This window comes from Macaca thibetana, chromosome 7 (assembly GCF_024542745.1).
Source record: "Macaca thibetana thibetana isolate TM-01 chromosome 7, ASM2454274v1, whole genome shotgun sequence".
NCBI classification, from domain to species: Eukaryota; Metazoa; Chordata; class Mammalia; order Primates; family Cercopithecidae; genus Macaca; species Macaca thibetana.
Genome location: NC_065584.1, coordinates 69,569,279 through 69,588,923, shown reverse-complemented (window position 1 = coordinate 69,588,923; position 19,645 = coordinate 69,569,279). Strand labels below are relative to the sequence as shown.

The 19,645-nt window shown below is 41.9% G+C and overlaps 1 protein-coding gene across 1 annotated transcript; it reads left to right on the top strand.

The window, feature by feature from the left end:
* Nucleotides 1-5,007: 5,007 nt before the first annotated feature.
* Nucleotides 5,008-8,924, top strand: SSTR1 (somatostatin receptor 1). The gene has a single exon (XM_050798967.1). The coding sequence runs from the start codon at nucleotides 5,293-5,295 to the stop codon at nucleotides 6,466-6,468; it is 1,176 nt and encodes a 391-aa protein (XP_050654924.1). The 5' UTR covers nucleotides 5,008-5,292; the 3' UTR covers nucleotides 6,469-8,924.
* The last annotated feature ends 10,721 nt before the right edge of the window (nucleotides 8,925-19,645 follow it).

Sequence of the window (19,645 nt, the reverse complement as noted above, 5' to 3'; positions counted from 1 at the left end):
AGTGACACAACCTTTGCTGTGGGCCATATTGCTGAGTGGTGTTAGCCCCTTATACTCAGTTTGGTCCCATCTGTCCAGACAGGTGTTTGTAAACCTGACTCTGATTCTGCTGCTGCAGAGAATGTTCCAGGAAGTGTACCCTTTAATCCCTGGCCCCAGCCAGCCCTTTATCACTGGTATGGATTAGAGGTGCTCATTTGAGGATCAACATAGGCTCTCGTTGGAAAAACCACATTAGTAATGATTTTGACATAAGCAGAAGTTGAGGCCCTAATAATTACTATTCCACCAAACCAACTGAGGCTCAAAACTGCAATTAAAAAGAAATGATCTTCCACACATGATGACTTTCACACTGCATGACACTATTAAATAACCATCATTAGCTACTAACGCATGTACTACCCGTTTTCCAGAGCCCTTTCTCTGCCAAGAAATTTAAGACCAAGAATGATGAATGAATGAGTCATCAGCACAATAATTGTTGATACAGGACATGCGAATTGAAATTATTTAGAATAATTTAAGAGTATAAGGAATTATTACACATAATGATATTCCTCAGCTAGTAAAGCTCTGCTTGTAAGGAGCCCATAGTTCATTTCTTTGCATCTACATTTTATAGTCTAGAAAAGAGGAAAGTACTGTCCATGGGATGCCTTGACAAAATAAAACAAAGTGATTTGGGGCAGTTTTGTAGGTACTTCACTAGATGCTGGGGATAGAAAAATAAGTAAAATATAAGCCCCGGGTCTCCACAAGCTTACAAATTTATGAGAGGGTACAGACAAGTACGCAAAAAGCCACAGTACAGTGTGATAAGTATAATAATCAAAGTGTGCACCTGGTACATGATAGCACAGGAGAGTATAACTGGTAGGAGAAAGTTACAATGAGGGAAGAAAATCAGTCTGCTTAAGAATCTGCAACTTCCTAAATTGGAACATTTCATTCTCCCCTTTCTGGAAAACATGTCCTTCTTTTCTATCTAGAAATGTTGATATCACAGAGGCATAGGAAAGATGGTAACCAAAGAGGGCTGGAGGATGGGTAACTTATATGGAGAAAACAAGTTCTTCCTAATCTTTTCAAGGTTTTAGACATGTGAACTTAAAAAAAAAACAAAACAGTTTTTAACAAGACAGGAAGATTGTTGAGTCCTGACTATTCACTGACTGTGTTTTTTGCAAATTAAAGTGATCTCATGCCTATATCAGTTTTCCTGTTTCTTCAGAAATATTTACATTAAATTGAGATCTGAGGGGAAGATAGCACTCTAACTGGGCTCCTGCTTCTCATACAATTTGAAAATAGCTGCAACCCCAATCCACCTTTGTGGTGGGCCAGAAATGCCACGCTTTTTGTTTCTTTGTTTGTTTGTTTTTGTTGTTCATAGATTAGTTCACAAATACAATAATTAGACATACATGACTGGGCTGAGCATGGCGGCTCATGCAGGTAATACCAGCGCTTTGTGAGGCTGAGACAGGAAAATTGCTTGAATCCAGGAATTCCACACCAGTCTGGGCAACATGGGAAGACCCCATCTCTACGAAAACCTTAAAAATTAGCCAGGTATTGTGGGGCACACCCGTAGTCCCCAGCTACTCCAGAGGCTAAGGTGGGAGGATCACTTGAGCCTGAGACATCAAGGCTACAGTGAACTGTGATTGTGCCACTACACTCCAGCCTGGGTGATACAGCAAAACCCTGTCTCTAATAATAATAATAATAATAATAATAATAATAATAAAAACATGACTGAAAAGATTTAATAATGCTGCATAGCTTATATCCATCTCAATCCCTCCTTTGTCTTTCTCTCATGTTTTTTAAAATTGAAGTAAAACTCCCATAATATAAAATTCATAATTTTAATCATTTTTGAAGTGTACAATTAAGGGATTTTTAGCATATTCACAATGCTATGCAATAATCACCACTATCTCATTCCAGAACATTTTCACCAGCCAAAAAAGAAACCTCATACCCATTAAGCAGTCCTTCCTCATTCCCCACTGCCTCCAGTCCCTGGCAACCACTAATTCGCATTGTCTCTATGTATTTGCCTACCCTGGGCATGTCATATAAATGGAATCATGCTATACATGGCCTTTTGTGTCTGGCTTCTTTCCTTTTGCATCATGTTTTCAAGGTTCATCTATGTTGAAGCATATATTAGTACTTCATTTCTTTTTATGGTTGAATACTATTCCATTGTATGGGTATACCACAATTTATTCATTCAGCAATTGATAGGTATTTGGGTTGTTTCTAATTTTTGGCTATTATGAATAGTGCCGCTATGAATGTTAATACACAAGTTTTTGTTTAAACACCTGTTTTCAATTTTGAGGAGTAAATAGAAGTGGAATTGCTGGCTTATATGGTCATTCTAGTTTAAACTTTTTGAGCAATCACCAAAATTTTTTTCTAAAGTTGCTGCATCATTTTTTATTCCCACCAGCAACATATGAGTGTTCTAATTTCTCCACATTCTGTCTAACATTTATTTTTTGTTTTAAAATATTTTTTCTTATAGCCATCCTGGTGGGTGAAAAGTGGCATCTCAAAAAAAAAGAAAAAAAAAAAAGCATTCTCACGTCAGGTCTTAAATTTTCTTCTTTTGTATATGAGGCCAAAAAATTGAGAGACGTTTTCCCTAAGATGAGCTGAAAGTGAACTTAATGAAATTCTGAACAACAGAGCTGTTTTTCACTGACTCCCATCACCCACTCCTCAAAGAGCAACCATGGCCAAAGCCAAGGCATCTAAATAATGCCTGTTGAAATTCAAGCTCCCAGAGGTACAGATAGTCAGGTGTCTTTAGCCAGTGATTGGCAGAGGCATCTAAACCATTATATGAGGCTTGGCTAGTAAAATGCTCTTCTGGGATTCTGGGACAATACCCACTCCCTTTTTTTAAACTTAATGAACATTTATTTTCTCTCCATATGTGCTGTATTTGTAAAGGAAAAATAAATATAGCTAAACACCAATTGTACATTCCACTTTAAAGACGGCAATTTGTTCAGGTAAAACAATGGATTAAAACAGTTTGAGTCTTATGAAACCTCAAATTCCACCCTAGCACATTCCTCATTAATAATTGCACACATTCCTATGAAAGTCTGCCATCATTTATTTTAATCTTTGATTGCTATCATCAACACACTACAGAAGTTAGTCTTTCCTTTTCAAGACATTTAGTTTTGAGAACTAAAACATATACAGTATATGTCAGTGATTACCTGTATAAAGCAACAGGGCATTAGGAATTATACTTTTTTGTTTTTAATTTCTGCATCCATTTCTTCATTCAGGACTGGTACAGATAGCCTCCATGAGGAGTTTAGCCTCTCCTCGGAGTAAAGTCTACTGAGAGGAGGAAAACTGAGACTCAGTACAGTGGGCACAGCCTGGTTGAGGAGAAGGAGAAACTAAGGAAAAACTGGAGACAGCAAACCTTGAAGGAGGCAGAGCAATAAGCTGCTGCGGGTCACTCTTCCTGTGAACAGACAAGTTTCAGATAAAGACTTGCAGGGATCTTACCGAGCAAAGCAACGTTTATGAAAAGGAACAGGGGAGTTGCATGGAGTGTGATTCTTCCTTCCACAGGAACAGTTGGAAAGCCAAAGAGACCCTAGGGTAAGAATGGTGGGAAGTCCCAGGGTTCATTTAAAATCCTGATAATTGAACATCCATTCTTTCTTACAGGGAAACCGTTTTGATTCTTAAATGAAGTCAGCGAGCCTCAGGCTTGCCTACAGTGATGTCTCCTAATGGTTTGGGCACGTGACTCAGATCCAGGTCACACATCAAGCCTCAGAAAGAGCTGTCATCCTAGCACTTCCCGGAAAAATTCGAATATCGCCCTGCCATTCCTGTGGTTGGTGACAGGTCTGGTCATCGCATGGCGGCAGCTCCTCACCTGGATTTAGAAGAGCTGGCGTCCCCGCCCGCCCAAGCCTTTAAACTCTCGTCTCCCAGAAGCCGCCAACTCTCCAGGGTACAAAGTACAGCAGGGACGCGGGTGGAGCCCTTCCAAGCGGCGCAGCCTTATCTTTCCCGAGTGAACACCTAGGTGGATTCCTAATACCGCGCCTGGCACGTTCTGTAGGGAGTCTCAAGCTCCTCCAGAGCTCCCAGCCGCGCGTCCTCGTTTCTGCAGTCGATATTCCTGTGGTAGACACGGGGGGATCTGAACGCTACGAGCTTTATTAAGAGATTTGCAAATGGTTCACTCAGGTCCCTGAACACTTCCAACAGCCTAAGCTGCCTGCTGTGTTATAGCGCAGAAGCCCCTAACGCACGGTGGTTGGCCTTTCTTCTCATAAGGCTCGCAGCTTAGGGTCAGTTTCCGCGACTCTAAGAGTAATTGTGTGGGCACCTGTGCTGGGGCCAGGCGCAAAGAAGGGAGTTGGACTGCGCGAAGAACGTCAACCTGCTACCAGACCGCTCATGCACTTTACACCGGCCATCTACTCCTCAGTCTGGAGGTTGAGCGCTCTGGGTAAGGAGGGCCCAGAGCTTCCCCGGCGGGTCTGAGCTGCAAGGCAAGCGAGGGTGGGAAGAGGGAGAGCAGGGTTCTGGACTGCAGGAGGGGAGAGGAGCTGGGGTCTCCAGAGAAAAGGGCAGCAATAGAGGGAAACTGAGATGAACTCCAGACATCCATGTTCATGGGTCCGTTTGAGTCTTTGCTTTGGGTAGGAGAGGAGTGGGATGGGACAGAATCTATATCTTTGGTTCCCACCCGCTCTCCAGTAAAACCGAGGAACTCTCTTGGTTCATCTGAGAGAGAGATGGTGCTGCGAGGGAACCCCGGAAGCAGCCACTGAAGTTGAGCAGAGTGCAGGACTGGGAAGGAAAAAGAATGGTGGGAGGGGGGACAAGCCACCTATGTGCTCTCCTCCCTCTCTTTCTCCACCCCCACTCACTTTTTTCGTAGCTGCTGACGCGCTGGTGGTGCCTATTAATCATTCACCAGCCCAGAGCCGCGCCAGTTAATGGCTGTGCCGCTCGGGGCTCCCGCATCCTGGCCTCCCCTCTCCACGGTCGCGTGTGCCCGAGCACCCCGGAGCTGCAAACGGCAGCGCCCAGGCAACTGCTGGGCTGTGCGCCCCGCCGGCGCCGGTAGGAGCCGCGCTCCCCGCAGCGGTTGCGCTCTACCCGGAGGCGCTAGGCGGCTTTGGGCTGCAGGCAAGCGGTAGGGTGCGGAGACAGGGCGCAGGCGGCAGGTGCGCTAGGAGAGAGCCCCAGCCCTGGCAGCCCCACTGGGCCCCCTCAGCTGGGATGTTCCCCAATGGCACCGCCTCCTCTCCTTCCTCCTCTCCTAGTCCCAGCCCGGGCAGCTGCGGCGAAGGCGGCGGCAGCAGGGGCCCCGGGGCCGGCGCTGCGGACGGCATGGAGGAGCCGGGGAGAAACGCGTCCCAGAACGGGACCTTGAGCGAGGGCCAGGGCAGCGCCATCCTCATCTCTTTCATCTACTCCGTGGTGTGCCTGGTGGGGCTGTGTGGGAACTCTATGGTCATCTACGTGATCCTGCGCTATGCCAAGATGAAGACGGCCACCAACATCTATATCCTAAATCTGGCCATTGCTGATGAGCTGCTCATGCTCAGCGTGCCCTTCCTGGTCACCTCCACGTTGTTGCGCCACTGGCCCTTCGGTGCGCTGCTCTGCCGCCTCGTGCTCAGCGTGGACGCGGTCAACATGTTCACCAGCATCTACTGTCTGACTGTGCTTAGCGTGGACCGCTACGTGGCCGTGGTGCATCCGATCAAGGCGGCCCGCTACCGCCGGCCCACCGTGGCCAAGGTAGTAAACCTGGGGGTGTGGGTGCTATCGCTGCTAGTCATCCTGCCCATCGTGGTCTTCTCTCGCACCGCGGCCAACAGCGACGGCACGGTGGCCTGCAACATGCTCATGCCAGAGCCCGCTCAACGCTGGCTGGTGGGCTTCGTGTTGTACACATTTCTCATGGGCTTCCTGCTGCCCGTCGGGGCTATCTGCCTGTGCTACGTGCTCATCATTGCCAAGATGCGCATGGTGGCCCTCAAGGCCGGCTGGCAGCAGCGCAAGCGCTCGGAGCGCAAGATCACCTTAATGGTGATGATGGTGGTGATGGTGTTTGTCATCTGCTGGATGCCTTTCTACGTGGTGCAGCTGGTCAACGTGTTTGCTGAGCAGGACGACGCCACGGTGAGCCAGCTGTCGGTCATCCTCGGCTATGCCAACAGCTGCGCCAACCCCATCCTCTATGGCTTTCTCTCAGACAACTTCAAGCGCTCTTTCCAACGCATCCTGTGCCTCAGCTGGATGGACAACGCCGCGGAGGAGCCGGTTGACTATTACGCCACCGCACTCAAGAGCCGTGCCTACAGTGTGGAAGATTTCCAACCTGAGAACCTGGAGTCCGGCGGCGTCTTCCGTAATGGCACCTGCACGTCCCGGATCACGACGCTCTGAGCCCTGGCCACGCAGGGGCCCTGCTCCAAAAGAGGGGGAGAATAAGGAGAAGGGAAGGACGGGTGCGAAAGGGACGGTATCCAGTGCGCCAGGGTGCGGTCGGGATAACGTGGGGCTAGGACACTGCGAGCCTCTGACGGAGGGACCCAGGAAAGGCGCGCGACAATGGTAGAAGTGAGAGCTTTGCGTAGAAACTGGGAAGGCTTTCGGGCTACCTTTTTCTGGGTCTCATACTTTCTGTTCCTTCCTCCACGGCGTTTACTCCTCTGACCCTTCTATTTTCCCTACCCTGCAACTTCGATCCTTTTTTCTGCACCGTCCCGCCAGGGCAGATCACGAACTCATTAACAACTCAGTCTGATCCTCAGCCCCTCCAGTTGTTATTTCTATTTGTTTAAGCTGAGCCACGGATACCGCCACTGGTTTCCCTCGGAGTTAGTCTCTAGCCGCGCGGGGCCGCTGTCTGGGTTCTGCCTGGTGCCCCTACTGGAGTCTCGGGAATGACCGCTCTCCCTTTGCGCAGCCCTCCCTACCTTAAGGAAAGTCAGACTTGAGAAAGATCTAAGCAGCTGGTCTTTTCTCCTACTCTTGGGTGAAGGTGCATCTTTCCCTGCCTCCCCCTCCCCCGCCCGCCACCACCATTCTCACTCCACCCAGAGTGGAGCCGGGTGCTTAGTAAAATAGGTCCCGCGCCTCGAACTCCAGGCTTTCTGGAGTCCCCATCCAAGCCCTCTTTTGGAGCAAAAAGGAGGGTCGAATGAGGAGTTTTTACAAGATTGCGAGGTCAGAGTGGGGGGCGCGTAATAGGAATCACCTTCCTGCTGGGCGTTTTCAAAGACCAAACGTTGGGCGCTCCCGGGCCGCGCGTTTGCGTTAGGCAGGGCAGGGTAGTGCAGGGCGCACCTTCCTCGGGGTTCAGGGTTCGGTTGCAGGGCTACAGCTCGCCTTGGCTTTCTCCCTTACCCAAGCTTCGGGAGGAACCGACCTAAAAGTAACAAGAGATAGGGTTTCCTGCTCCAGTGTATCTCAAAAGACCGGGCGCCAGGGGCAGGGGACCCAGGGCGACGTCTTCAGAGTCCGCCAGTGTTGGCAATGTCGCCGCAACCTGCCGGCTCCAGAGTGGGGCCTGCCTGGTCTCTAGAGGGTTGCTGCCTTTCAAGCGGTGCCTAAAAGTTACTTTCCTGTTTAACTTATGTATTTATTAATTTATTTGTGGTGTTGGAAAATGTGTCTCTGCTTTCCTTTTCTCTGCTTGCCTAGCCCCAGGTCTTTTCTTTGAGACCCCGGGGGTGGGCATGGAAGTGGAAGTGGGGGCAAGCTCTCGCCCCACTCCCTGGTCATCTCAACGCCTCTCCTCAATGCTGGACCCTCTTGTCTTATCCTTTCCTCTAGCTTTTCTATTTTTGATTGTGTTGAATGAAGTTTGGAGATTTTTCATACTTTTCTTACTATAGTCTCTTGTTTGTCTTATTAGGATAATAAATAAATGACAATGTGGGTTATCCTCCTCTCCATGCACAGTGGAAAGTCCTGAACTCCTGGCTTTCCAGGAGACATATATGGGGGAACATCACCTTATATATGATTTGAGTGTATATATATTTACATATATATATATATACGATGTGGACATATATATACTTGTTTATCTTGCTCCATTGTCATGAGTCCATGAGTCTAAGTATAGCCACTAATGGTGACAGGTGTGAGTCTGGCTGGAACACTTTCAGTTTCAGGAGTTCAAGCAGCACTCAAACCTGGAGCTGAGGAATTCAGACAGAGACTTTAATCACTGCTGAAGATACCCCGGCTTCCTCTAGGTTCCAGCAGAGGCGATTCTTACATATGATCCAGTTAACATCATCACTTTTTTTGAGGACATTGAAAGTGGAATAATTTGTGTCTGTGTTTAATATTACCAGCTACATTGGAAGCCTGAGCAGGGTGAGGCCAATCATTTTAATTATTTGTATTTCCTGTATTGCTTTAGTATGCTGGCTTGTACATAGTAGGCACTAAATACATGTTTGTTGGTTGATTGTTTAAGCTAGAATGTGTTACAAAGATCTGGAGATACTAAATCTGGGGTTCTCAGGTTCACTCATTGACATGATATACAATGGTTGAAATCACTACTGAAAAATACATTTTGTGTATATTTGCTTCAGCAACTTTGTGCTTTCCTGAAAGCAGTAACCAAGAGTTAAGATATCCCTAATGTTTTGTTTAAACTAATAAACAAATATGTTTTGGGTCATAAATCAGAAAGTTTAAATCTGTCCCTTAAACAAAATGTATATTATTGCTCCTTTGGAAAATACATTTTTAATGGTTAAGAACTGTGAAATTTATAAAACAAAATCTTAATTATTATCCTTCTAAGAGGATACAAATTTAGTGCTTTTAACCTGTTATCATTGTAATATTAACTAAATAAACAGATGTATTATGCTGTTGCAAGTTGCCTTTGCTATTTGAATTTTATTGTTTCAGTGGATTACTTGGTAACACACACACACACTCACACACACACACTAGCTTAGTTGACTTACGTGTCACTTAGATTTTAAGAAGAAAGTTTTCAGATTACTTTTGGGAATTTTACCAAGTTTGTGGTTATACCCTGAATTATTTTGTTAAAAAGAAAAGTCGGCTAGTTCAAAAAGGGAGAGAGAGGTGGACAGAGAGAAAGAAGAAAAAGTTGAGCCAGAATGAACAGGAAGTAATGCACTCAGTTGCACTCCGTTGTCACCAAACTAACTGGATGATGTCTTAATCTCTCACAGATAAAATTCCTGTCTACCCTCATTTATAACCTCAGAGTTTGTTTTGGGAGCTAAGTAATTGCTGATTTACATCCTGAGGAAACATAACGGAAGGAGAAAACGATCTCCTAAAGATGTCCCAGAAGACAGTGAGTAAAAGAAATAGAAAAATCAGATTTTGACATAAGAAGACATATTTTCTGCCTTGTTCAGTGATGGCCATATCAATCTCTGAAGAATGTAAGAAATCACTAGGAAAGTTTGTTTTTAACAGACTTTAAAAACAGCAGTTTTATTTTCATATCAAAATGAGCAAAAAGGAATATTTTCCAAGCAGGTAATAGCAGTGATTCCAGAAGCAGAGTTGGGGACACAGAGTTCAAATGCCTTCAAATGCCCTGTAACTCTATGCTTTATATGGTTCTATACATCATCACAATATGACTAAGGATAACTGGACTTTCGTCATTTCTTTTTTTCTCTCACTATGCAAGTCTCTTTTATTATTTTTAAAAGCTAGAGCAAGGTGGGAAATTAAACTCGTAACTTAGATGTGCAGAGAAAACACATTTTGTCATTTGGTTTCAACTAATCTGAACAAAATTCCAAGCTCCTTCCAATACATTAGCTGAGCGAAAAAATTAAACAAATAGTCAAGCATCCAGTTGAGCTAAAAATTTAAATAGCCATGAAAAAATTAAAAATTTCATTTGAATAAGTTTGGACAGCCTCTCATCTGGCCTCCTCTTTCTCTTTTGACATCCCTATAATGGCTTTAGAATGAATATGAGGAGGAGGTTTTATGCATGCTACTGGAGGAAGGGATAAGGTCAAGTCCTTGGGAAAGGGGCTCTCTCTTCCTTTTGCTCTCTGGGGCCAGGTCCTTTGTCTATCTGTCTGCTTCCTGGCTGCAGTTTGTTGGAGTCTGCAGCTGTCAGAGCCTGTGAATCAACCTCTCAGCTTGGGGAGGCCTGCACTTCAGTTCCTGTGGGCTGCAGCTTTCTCTGAGTCTTCTATAGTCCCAGTACAGCCCATGAGCCCTGTGGTCTCCCACAGCCTCTGCTGAGGAGTGAGTTCACCCTGCCACAGGGGCTGCATGGTAAAACTCTTGGCTCAGTGACCACAGGGGACCTCAATGGCTGTAGACTGGCAACCCTTAGAATCTGCTTGACCTGACCATGCGTCTCTTTTTTTCTGTGGCTTTCAGGACTTCTTCATCTCTCTTTAATTTTGTCAACCTCACTTATTAAAACTTTCCACTCTCCCTACCTCACCTTTACACTAGAGGAAAAAGATAGTGGTTTAGTCCTTCAGTCTTACCCCTTGATGTGCTGCTGTAGCAGGAAAAGTATTTAGTAATCCCTCCTGTCCCTCCCCTAAACACACACCTACCTGATTTCCAAGCATGTTTGTATTACCTATAAAGAAGTTGGAGTCAAGCCCTCTCCCACCCTAATGTAATGAGCCTCTCCTCAGAGAGAGAGACTAAAATGAAACATGATTTATAGAAGTTAAAACATATTAGTTTAATGTCTGTGAATTACTATCTTTTTTATAAGTGGCCTTGTGTTCCCAGAGTAGCATTTCCCAGGTCATCTTCTTACATAGTACCCACAGAAAAGGGATCACACTTGAAAACCTTTGACTCCTCATCCATTTTAACCCTGACCATTGTACAAAAATGTTGAACATGTAATTTTGGCTTGAGAAAAAAGGTAAGAATTTCACCTGGAGAATAGTAGGGATGATTCATTTTTAAAATGGCAATATATTTCCAACCTATTTTAAACAAATAATAGAGATGTCATATTTGTATTGATCTGAAAACACTCTAACAATGGGATTCTGTTTTGAAAATCTTGTTCATTCCCTTTTTTATTCCAACGTACCACATCAGAGTGTGGTATTAAACTGAAGTAATTAATAGATGTTCATACAACTTTTGCCTGTAGCACACATAACTGTGGTGGGTACTTGTAAAATACAGTATTGCAAAGTCTATGTTTCTCTCTCATTGCACCACACAACTTTGAGCTAATGAGAACCTCTTCCACATATGCAGACGGATATCTTTCTTTTCATTCAATAAATTTCAGTTTGTTGGCTTAAAAGAAGACAGTTTCCACAATGTTGAAATGACATGGTTTCCCAAGGGGAAGGCAGACACAGAGATAATGTTGTAAGTGATCACTTAGTATTTTGTTAAATATCTGGAGACAGGGTATTCAAGTGAGCATACTTGTAAAAGGACTGTGTTAGGAATGACCAAATACAGCCCAGCTTCTGATATCAACTAGAAAAGAAGGGGTTCTGCAAGTATGACAAAGTTGAGGAGGCCTATGAACTGAATGAGCCAGTTAAAATTGAAATATCAAAATGCTTCCTTATCATACTATTGGGGAGAGAGGAGCACCATCTAAAGAAAAGATATAATTTTACATAAAATCATTAAAACTTTGGTTAGAATGTTCACTTTTATAATAAACGTAATTACTGTCAAAACATACCTTAAACTCAACTGAATTAGCCAGAAACTAGAAATATTATACCCATTTAAGATTGAGACTACAGGAATGTTACCAGAACTCTTTGGAGCAATAAGGAACTTAAAACTTTAAAAATAAATACCTCTTTAAGCCAGGTTGATCTAAGTCTTCAATTTTGAGTGGACAAGAAGTATAAGAGAAAATGAGAAGTGGGAAATGCTATCAGCTAGCATATTAACTCGTCACTGAATAACTCTAGCCCACCCTCAGTGCCTACATGCTTGGAAATGTTAATAAGGAAGACTTCAAGTATTCCCAGCTTTAAGAATTTAAGAATACAAAGACTATATGCTAGATTCCACTTAACGGAGGACATGTTACATAGAGGAGGTCACTGTAGAATACTATGTACAAAAATAGTTCTGACTTTCAAAAAATAATACCTATCTCAAAAGGCAACTGACACTTCCCTTAAATTTAAAAAGAGAGAGAAAAAAACAAACCAAGACGTGATAGGCAAGCAGGATGATATTTTACAATAGCACACATGACTTCCATAACTATTCTGTGAAAGAATGTCCAAATATTGATGAATAATAACTCTCACTCTGTTCTTTCCATCTCCACAACCCTTGAACAACTATTAATCTAGCTAATCTTATTAGCAGTGACAAAATGTCTATTCAAAGTCAATAATTAAGTTAAACATTTTCCTTTATGTCCAATGAGCCACTGTAACTAGCAAACCAAAATGTCTGTATGTCTTTTTCAAAAGTCTTCCTATATATAAACTCTGGTACCTGAAATTAACACACACACACACACAATTATTAATTAAACAAAAAGGAACTTCTTAGGCAATAATTGGTGAAATAGAACTTCAAGACTGTCTTTTTTCCCTTTTCCCTTTTTAGGTCCCATTTCTACCCCTCCTTCCCTCAGCTCAGGACCTCATGTTTTCTGATTTTTCTCCACTTCTCCCAATAAAGTTCTTCTCAGAAAAGGATTTCCTTTGATTTATAGTTTACATAACTGACAAAGCTTCAAGTATTATTCCTCCAGAAGCAGGACTTTTTAATAAGGGCATAGTATCAGAAAATCAGGCAGCAGAATCCCTAAAATCGCATGTTCCTGTAAGGCAAATGTTTCTCAACAAGTGATCCATAATTCCAGCATCAGAATCATCTGAGAACTTATTAAAAATTCATGGCCTCTGTGCCTCACCCATAGATATTTTGATTAATGAGGTCTGGGGTAGATCTCGATTCTCAATGATTCTAAAGTACAATAAATTTGAGTACTAATAATTTAAGTGTTAAGAGCATGGAGTTTCCCATCAGCAGATGTGACTCTGTTTTGTTGTTGTGTAATAGTGGGCAACTGAATCTTTGTGATGCACATTTCACTCATCTATAAGGTCAAGATAATGACATCTCTTCCATAAGGCTGTTGTGATGAAACAATGCATGTCAAATGCCAAATCAGTCAGAACTGTTTTAGTATGAAAACTCAATTAGCTCACATGTGTGAAAAGTCTTGAGAAGATCTGGCTTCAGGGTGCACTTGACCCACAACTCACTAGAATCTTTTTTCAGTCTCCATTTCTCATCTCTGATTTGTGCCATGTTGGCTTCATACTCAGTCTGGTTATTCCTTTGTGGTAAGATAGATGCAGAAAGTAAAACATGTCTTCTTTCCAGGCTCAAATTTCAAAGGAAAGAGAACATGTTATTTTCTCTTTTGGGCTGTCTGAGAACATTTTTCTGTTGGGAGGCAGTCCTCTCTGCATTTTTTGCCCTCCATATATTTTGCTGAGTATGCCAAGAATGTGAGGCCCTGACTGCTGACTGTTCTGTACCTGGATTATTTCTCAAGGTTGTGTTTGCAGCAACCAATCTTGAGCAATCAGCTAATGTCTATTTCAAGGTCAGAAGGAAGGCTTGGTTACTTCTTGCTATAAAGTGGTGGTTTCTTCAAGATCAGTGTCCTTCAACTGTGACAAAACCCACTGCTGCATAGCATCCATCTGGACTCATAGCGCATCACCCATATGAGAACGGGAGGCAAAGAGAACTAATGCAAATCATGCTTGCTGGCTGTGCCATAAGCAATAAAGTCCTCTGCCTGACCCAGGAATCTTGTATCTTCTGCCAACCTCTATGAAACAGCAACAGACTAACTTATTAGCTTGTAAGGAAGGTGAGTAAAATTCCAGAATATGAGAGCATCTGCCACTGAATTCATTAGCAAGGTCTGAGGAATACAGCTGGCTGACCTGGATGATATAATCTGCCCTTGGAGCTAGCAGTGTCAACTTTATCCAGAAGTGGGAGGGTAGCAGGGTGGATTTCAAGAGGAAAAATTGAGATAAAACTACCCAAAGTATGTAATGAATGGTAGTTGCATGGCAATAAACAAACAGCAACAACAACAAAATCAAGCACCATCTACAACTGCCAGGCATATTAAAAGCTCAGTAAGTTGAAGATACTATTAATATTATTATTAATCATTATTGGTGTTCTACAAGAGAAAGTGGAGAATTGAGGTGATTCAGGCTTTAAAATGCTTCTGCATGATCTAGCCATATAAAATTACTTAGATAGTATTAGATTTACTTTAAACAAACAAAACTTTGCTTCATTTCTTTGCATGTAAGTACCACTGAAAGCTCAGCAAAATGTATTTGTATTTATGCATTTTTTTTTATGAGAAAGGACACTAGTGATGCTATTTATTTGGGAAGTTCAAAATATCTCATAAATGTTAGAAGGATTTTGATCTAGAAATTCACAGATTCCATATGACCTCAAGAAAATCAGTCTTTGCATTAGATTCTACGGCTTTAAAATCAGATTAGATATTAATCCAGATTAGTAACATTTTGTTACATTTTCATAAGATTAATAATATTATTTAAGTATGTTTAAAAATAACTTCATAAAATCGTTTTAACGTTACACACAGCATACTGTTAAGCATATTGAAGATGGCACTGAGGTTAGCAACATATAGGAATAAAACACAAAGTGATATGCAAAGGTTTGGCAGGGCTAGATATGAAACTACACCTTATCATCAACAATTGTGGGAATGTTTGCTTTAAATATAATTTTAAGTAATATAAATAAGGTAGCCCACCACAACCAGAGATAGGTATCAATGATTAGTAAAATAGTATCCAAATAAGCTTCCTTCATTTTTCCTGTGACTGACACATATAGCTATGCCACACATTTGGGGCCCTAAAACACCATTGTGAAAATAACCAATTCCCATGAATTAGACTGACAGTTCAGCTCCCTTCAGATTTCATAGCAGTTACATAAAACTGTCAGTAACCAGAGTTTAAAATATAGCAGCAGGGCAGGCAGAGAAGGAAAGAGAAGTAACATTTACTTATTTATTCAGTATCTACTTTGTAAGTGACACATTTTGCTAAGTGCTTTACATTTTATCCCATTTAGTTTTCCCCAAGATTCCTATGAATTAGAAATCTTCATTTCTTATACAAGGAAGGGGTGTGTGTGTGTTTATGTGTGTGTGTGTGTGTGTGTGTGTGTCAGAGAGAGAAAGAGAGAGAGAGAGAGACTTGTCCAGCACATGAAAGCTGATAGGTGATAGAAACAGGAGGACTGGAAACCAGATCAATTTGACTCCAAGAACAATGATCCTCTATCAATTAAAGTCCTTTTAAATGACACATGAATGTCATTCTGCAAACTATCTAAAATTGAGAAAAGTTTGACTATTGTTTCAGGATTCCCACATTACAGTGACCAAAACCAAAATGTACCACCCTACTCATGATCTCTACCTAAAGTACAATAAGATAAATAATTGGTAAATACTAAAGAAGCTACAATATTTCCCACAGAAATGAGTCAGACTGCTTAGGGGAAACACTAGTTTCACTGCTAAGTCAAATGTGCCCATTTCAAGAACTCCATATGATACACATAAGGCCATACCATACATGACCCTCCCTCTAATGAGGGAAGTAGTGCCACAGTGCCATGACTAAGTAGGTGGCATCAGGAATCAGAATGCATTGTTTAGAATCTTGGCTTTGGGAAATCACTGGTTATTGTTTAAAGAAAAATCTTAGACAAATTATGTGTAACAGAGTTTAACTGAGCACAGAATGATTCACAAATTGGGCAGCCCCCAAATCAGAATAGGTTCAGAGAGACTCCCGTGTGCCTCATGGTGAAAAATTTACGGACAGAGAAAGAAAGTAGGCTACAGAAAATGGAAGTGAGGTACAGAAGCAGCCACGTTGGCTATAGCCCAGTGTTTGCCTTATTTGAACATGGTTTGAATGGTTGACCACCTTTGATTCGCCAAAATTCAGTGACTGGTGCAACAGTAGGTTGCAGTCTGTTTGCACATCCACTAAGGTTACAGTTCACTATGTATAGAGAAATTTTGAGGCCAAACTTAGAATACATAAGGAGGCAGCTTTGGGCTAAACAATTCCTCCCTTTTGGTAATCACTCAATGTTGAGAGATTGACCAAAAATTTAGGCATTGATATCACTCTGTCACCATTTAAAAGTGCACTTATTTGGTCTTAAATTTTACTGGAAAATAGTAGGAAAGTAGGTTTGTAAGGTGGAAACAAGGACTTCAGGTTATTTTTTGTTTAGCAATTTCCTCCTTTTGGTCAGTTTCTTACTTAGGTGAGAGTATGTTCAAAACATAGTGCCTTCGTGCCACACTCAGTTAACATCTTTCTGAGTTTCTGGTCTCACCACATCATTCACAAGTTATGGTGCCCACATTTTTCTTTTGAGCTTTTATCACTACAGTTGAAGAGAGATCATTTGACATCGTTGAGATGACTGCATGCAAACATTTAAAACTTTTGAGAGAATACAGTGCACCAGGGAGACTATTATGTCTATCAGGAGGATAATACCAAGAGTTTGGGGTGTGCTCCTTAGCCAGGTGCCAGTGAACCAAACCAACTAAAATCAAATAGATCAAAGAATGGGCTACATAAAATGTCTACCATTTTCAACCAAGCAGTCTGCTCATTAATCTCCTACTACTGAATCTCCATAATACCCAATGTATGCCTCTACGTGCAACTAGAAGTATCAGCAACAGCCAGTACTTCTTTGTTTAGCCAGTAAGTCATCTAGATCAATTCTGTTATTTAGCATAACAATAAGAGAATTTCAAATCCGTTGTGAAACCATAGCCTTTGCAGTACAATCTGTTATAGAGCCCAGCGTGAGGGATAAATTTCTAACTATTGCCTCATTTACTCCAAACCATGGGAAAAAAGACCTAACAAATGATGCCCATCCAGGCGAGCAAAAGCCTCCTGGCAATGTACTCTTTAACTTATGCAGGCAATGTTCTCTTTAATCTATGACGTAGGTTAAAGAGTGGGACCAATGTTTTGTTTCTGATCAATTACGAAGCAACAAAGGTGCCATTGATTCTGCCTTGTAGCCTCTGGTCTAGGTGTTGAGAACATATCTCTAGGCCTCACAATGACCATCTATCCAGACCCCTGAATCTAGAGGCTCAAAACCAAAAACATACATAAGCTCACCGTCAAATCAAGCAATTATTGAATTGTATTTCACCAACAATTTTGAAGCCATTCCTATTTTACCAACAACTTTGAAGCTAGCTTTATTTACCAAACATTATCATCTATAAATAACACATATAGACATATAGACATAGAGACACAGAGACACATAGACAGAAGCAGATTTACAGCTTTCATAAAGTGTTCTCATTTGCTGGCTTTCAGTTTTTTCCCCCCATTCAGACTATCTCTCTTTCAATTGCCCTGTTTCATTGCCCTAAGCAATTGTTAGCTAGGCAGCTCTAAATTTGCATTTCTAAAAGGACAGCTCAGGTGAAACAAGAAACTGTATATTTCAAAAGCACATAGCTAAGATTTTAGGCCTAAATATAATAGCATCATTTGTTCAAACCAAGGAAAATCTGATGTAAATGAAAGTTCAATTAAGAGGAAATGGTCAGAAAAGCAGCTTAAAGAAAGTATGACTTGTTATGTAAATGTAAAACAATGGCAGGCATTTCTAATGAACACAAACTTATATATGGAGGTTTCCTTTATAGATGTAAATTTATTTTACTAAAAGGTTTCAAGATAGCCAGTTAAATACCAGAAAAGTGCATTTTGGAGATCAATTTAGTTCAATAGGTAGGTAGCCTTTTCAGTTACTATTTCTTAGATAAAATTACTGAGTTCAAGGTGTAGCCCACTAAAAAAAAAAAATAGGGCAAAGATAACTTTTTGGTTTTTTTTTTTAGTCAGAGTCTAGCTTTGTTGCCCAGGCTGCCAGGCTGGAGTGCAACGGCACAGCGATTCACTGCAACCTCAGCCTCCCGGGTTTAAGCAATTCTCCTACCTCAGCCTCCCAAGTAGCTGAAATTACAGGTGCCTGCCATCACGCCTGGCTAATTTTTGTATTCTTAGTAGAGACGGGGTTTCACCATATTGGTCAGGCTGGTCTCTTGGTCAGGCTGGTCTTGAACTCCTGACCTCATGATCCAACCGCCTTGGCCTCCTAAAGTGCTGGGATTATAGGTGTGAGCCCCCGCATCAGGCCCAGCATTTTCTGTACCTCGAGTTAGCATGAATAGATCTGAAAAAGAGAAGACACAAGTCTACTTTGCCTGAAGGCCTACATTTTTTTTTTTTTTTTTGACGTGTACATGGTGTGGGAAGGCTGGTTGCCCCACCATGATCTTTTCTATTTATTTATTTATTTTTATACTTTAATTTCTGGGGTACATGTGCAGAACGTGCAGTTTTGTTACATAGGTATACACGTGCTTTGATGGTTTGCAGCACCTATCAACCTGTCACCTACATTAGGTATTTCTCCTGATGTTGTCCCTCTCCTAGTCCCCGACCCTCCGACAGGCCCCAGTGTGTGATGTTCCCCTCCCTATGTCCATGTGTTCTCATTGTTCAACTCCTACTTATGAGTGAGAACATGCAGTGTTTGGTTTTCTGTTCTTGTGTTAGTTTGCTGAGAATGATGGTTTCCCGCTTCATCCATGTCCCTGCAAAGGACATGAACTTATCCTTTTTATCCTTTTTTATGGCTGCATAGTATTTCATGGTGTATATGTGCCACATTTTCCTTATCCAGTCTATTATTGATGGACATTTGGGTTGGTTCCAAGTCTTTGTTATTGTGAGTAGTGTCACAGTAAACGTATGTGTGCATGTGTCTTTATGGTAGAATGATTTATAATCCTTTGGGTATATACCCAGTAATGGGATTGCTGGGTCAAATGGTATTTCTAGTTCTAGATCCTTGAGGAATCACCACACTGTCTTCCACAATGGTTGAATTTGTTTACACTCCCACCAACAGTGTAAAAGTGTTCCTATTTCTCCACATCCTCTGCAGCATCAAAACCACAATGAGATACCATCTCACACCAGTTAGAATGGCAATCATAAAAAAGGCCTACCTTTTATAAACACTTTATTCAAGATAGCTTTCTTTTCGACTTTAGGGTGGGATAGTAACTTAGTCAAAAGGTCAGCAGATTTAATTTTTCTTATCAATTAGTTACTTACATTTTTTATTGATCTTTTATAGAGTCTTTTTTTAAAAGCAATAAAAATACTGAAATCTTTGCAGAAGCTTTTGCACATCAAGAGGCATCCCTAGATAAGACTAATTTGGAAGCCCTCATTTTCAAATGCACTCTTCAAGTGTAGTGTTGTTCATTTGGAACATTCCACTGTAATTTTAAATTATCTTTAGTAAGATTTTGTCATTTCTATAAGTATTTGCTGCTTCTGGGGCCTAGAACTTATACCTATAAATGTGGGCATACCTGGAAGGTGGAGTACTCAGTTCTTTAGAAGTTAAGGATCTTGCCTGTAATCCCAGCACTTTGGGAGGCCAAGGT

Excerpts from the sequence above, each read along its gene's own strand:
- SSTR1 (XM_050798967.1), top strand. The coding sequence starts at position 5,293 with ATGTTCCCCAATGGCACCGCCTCCTCTCCTTCCTCCTCTCCTAGTCCC.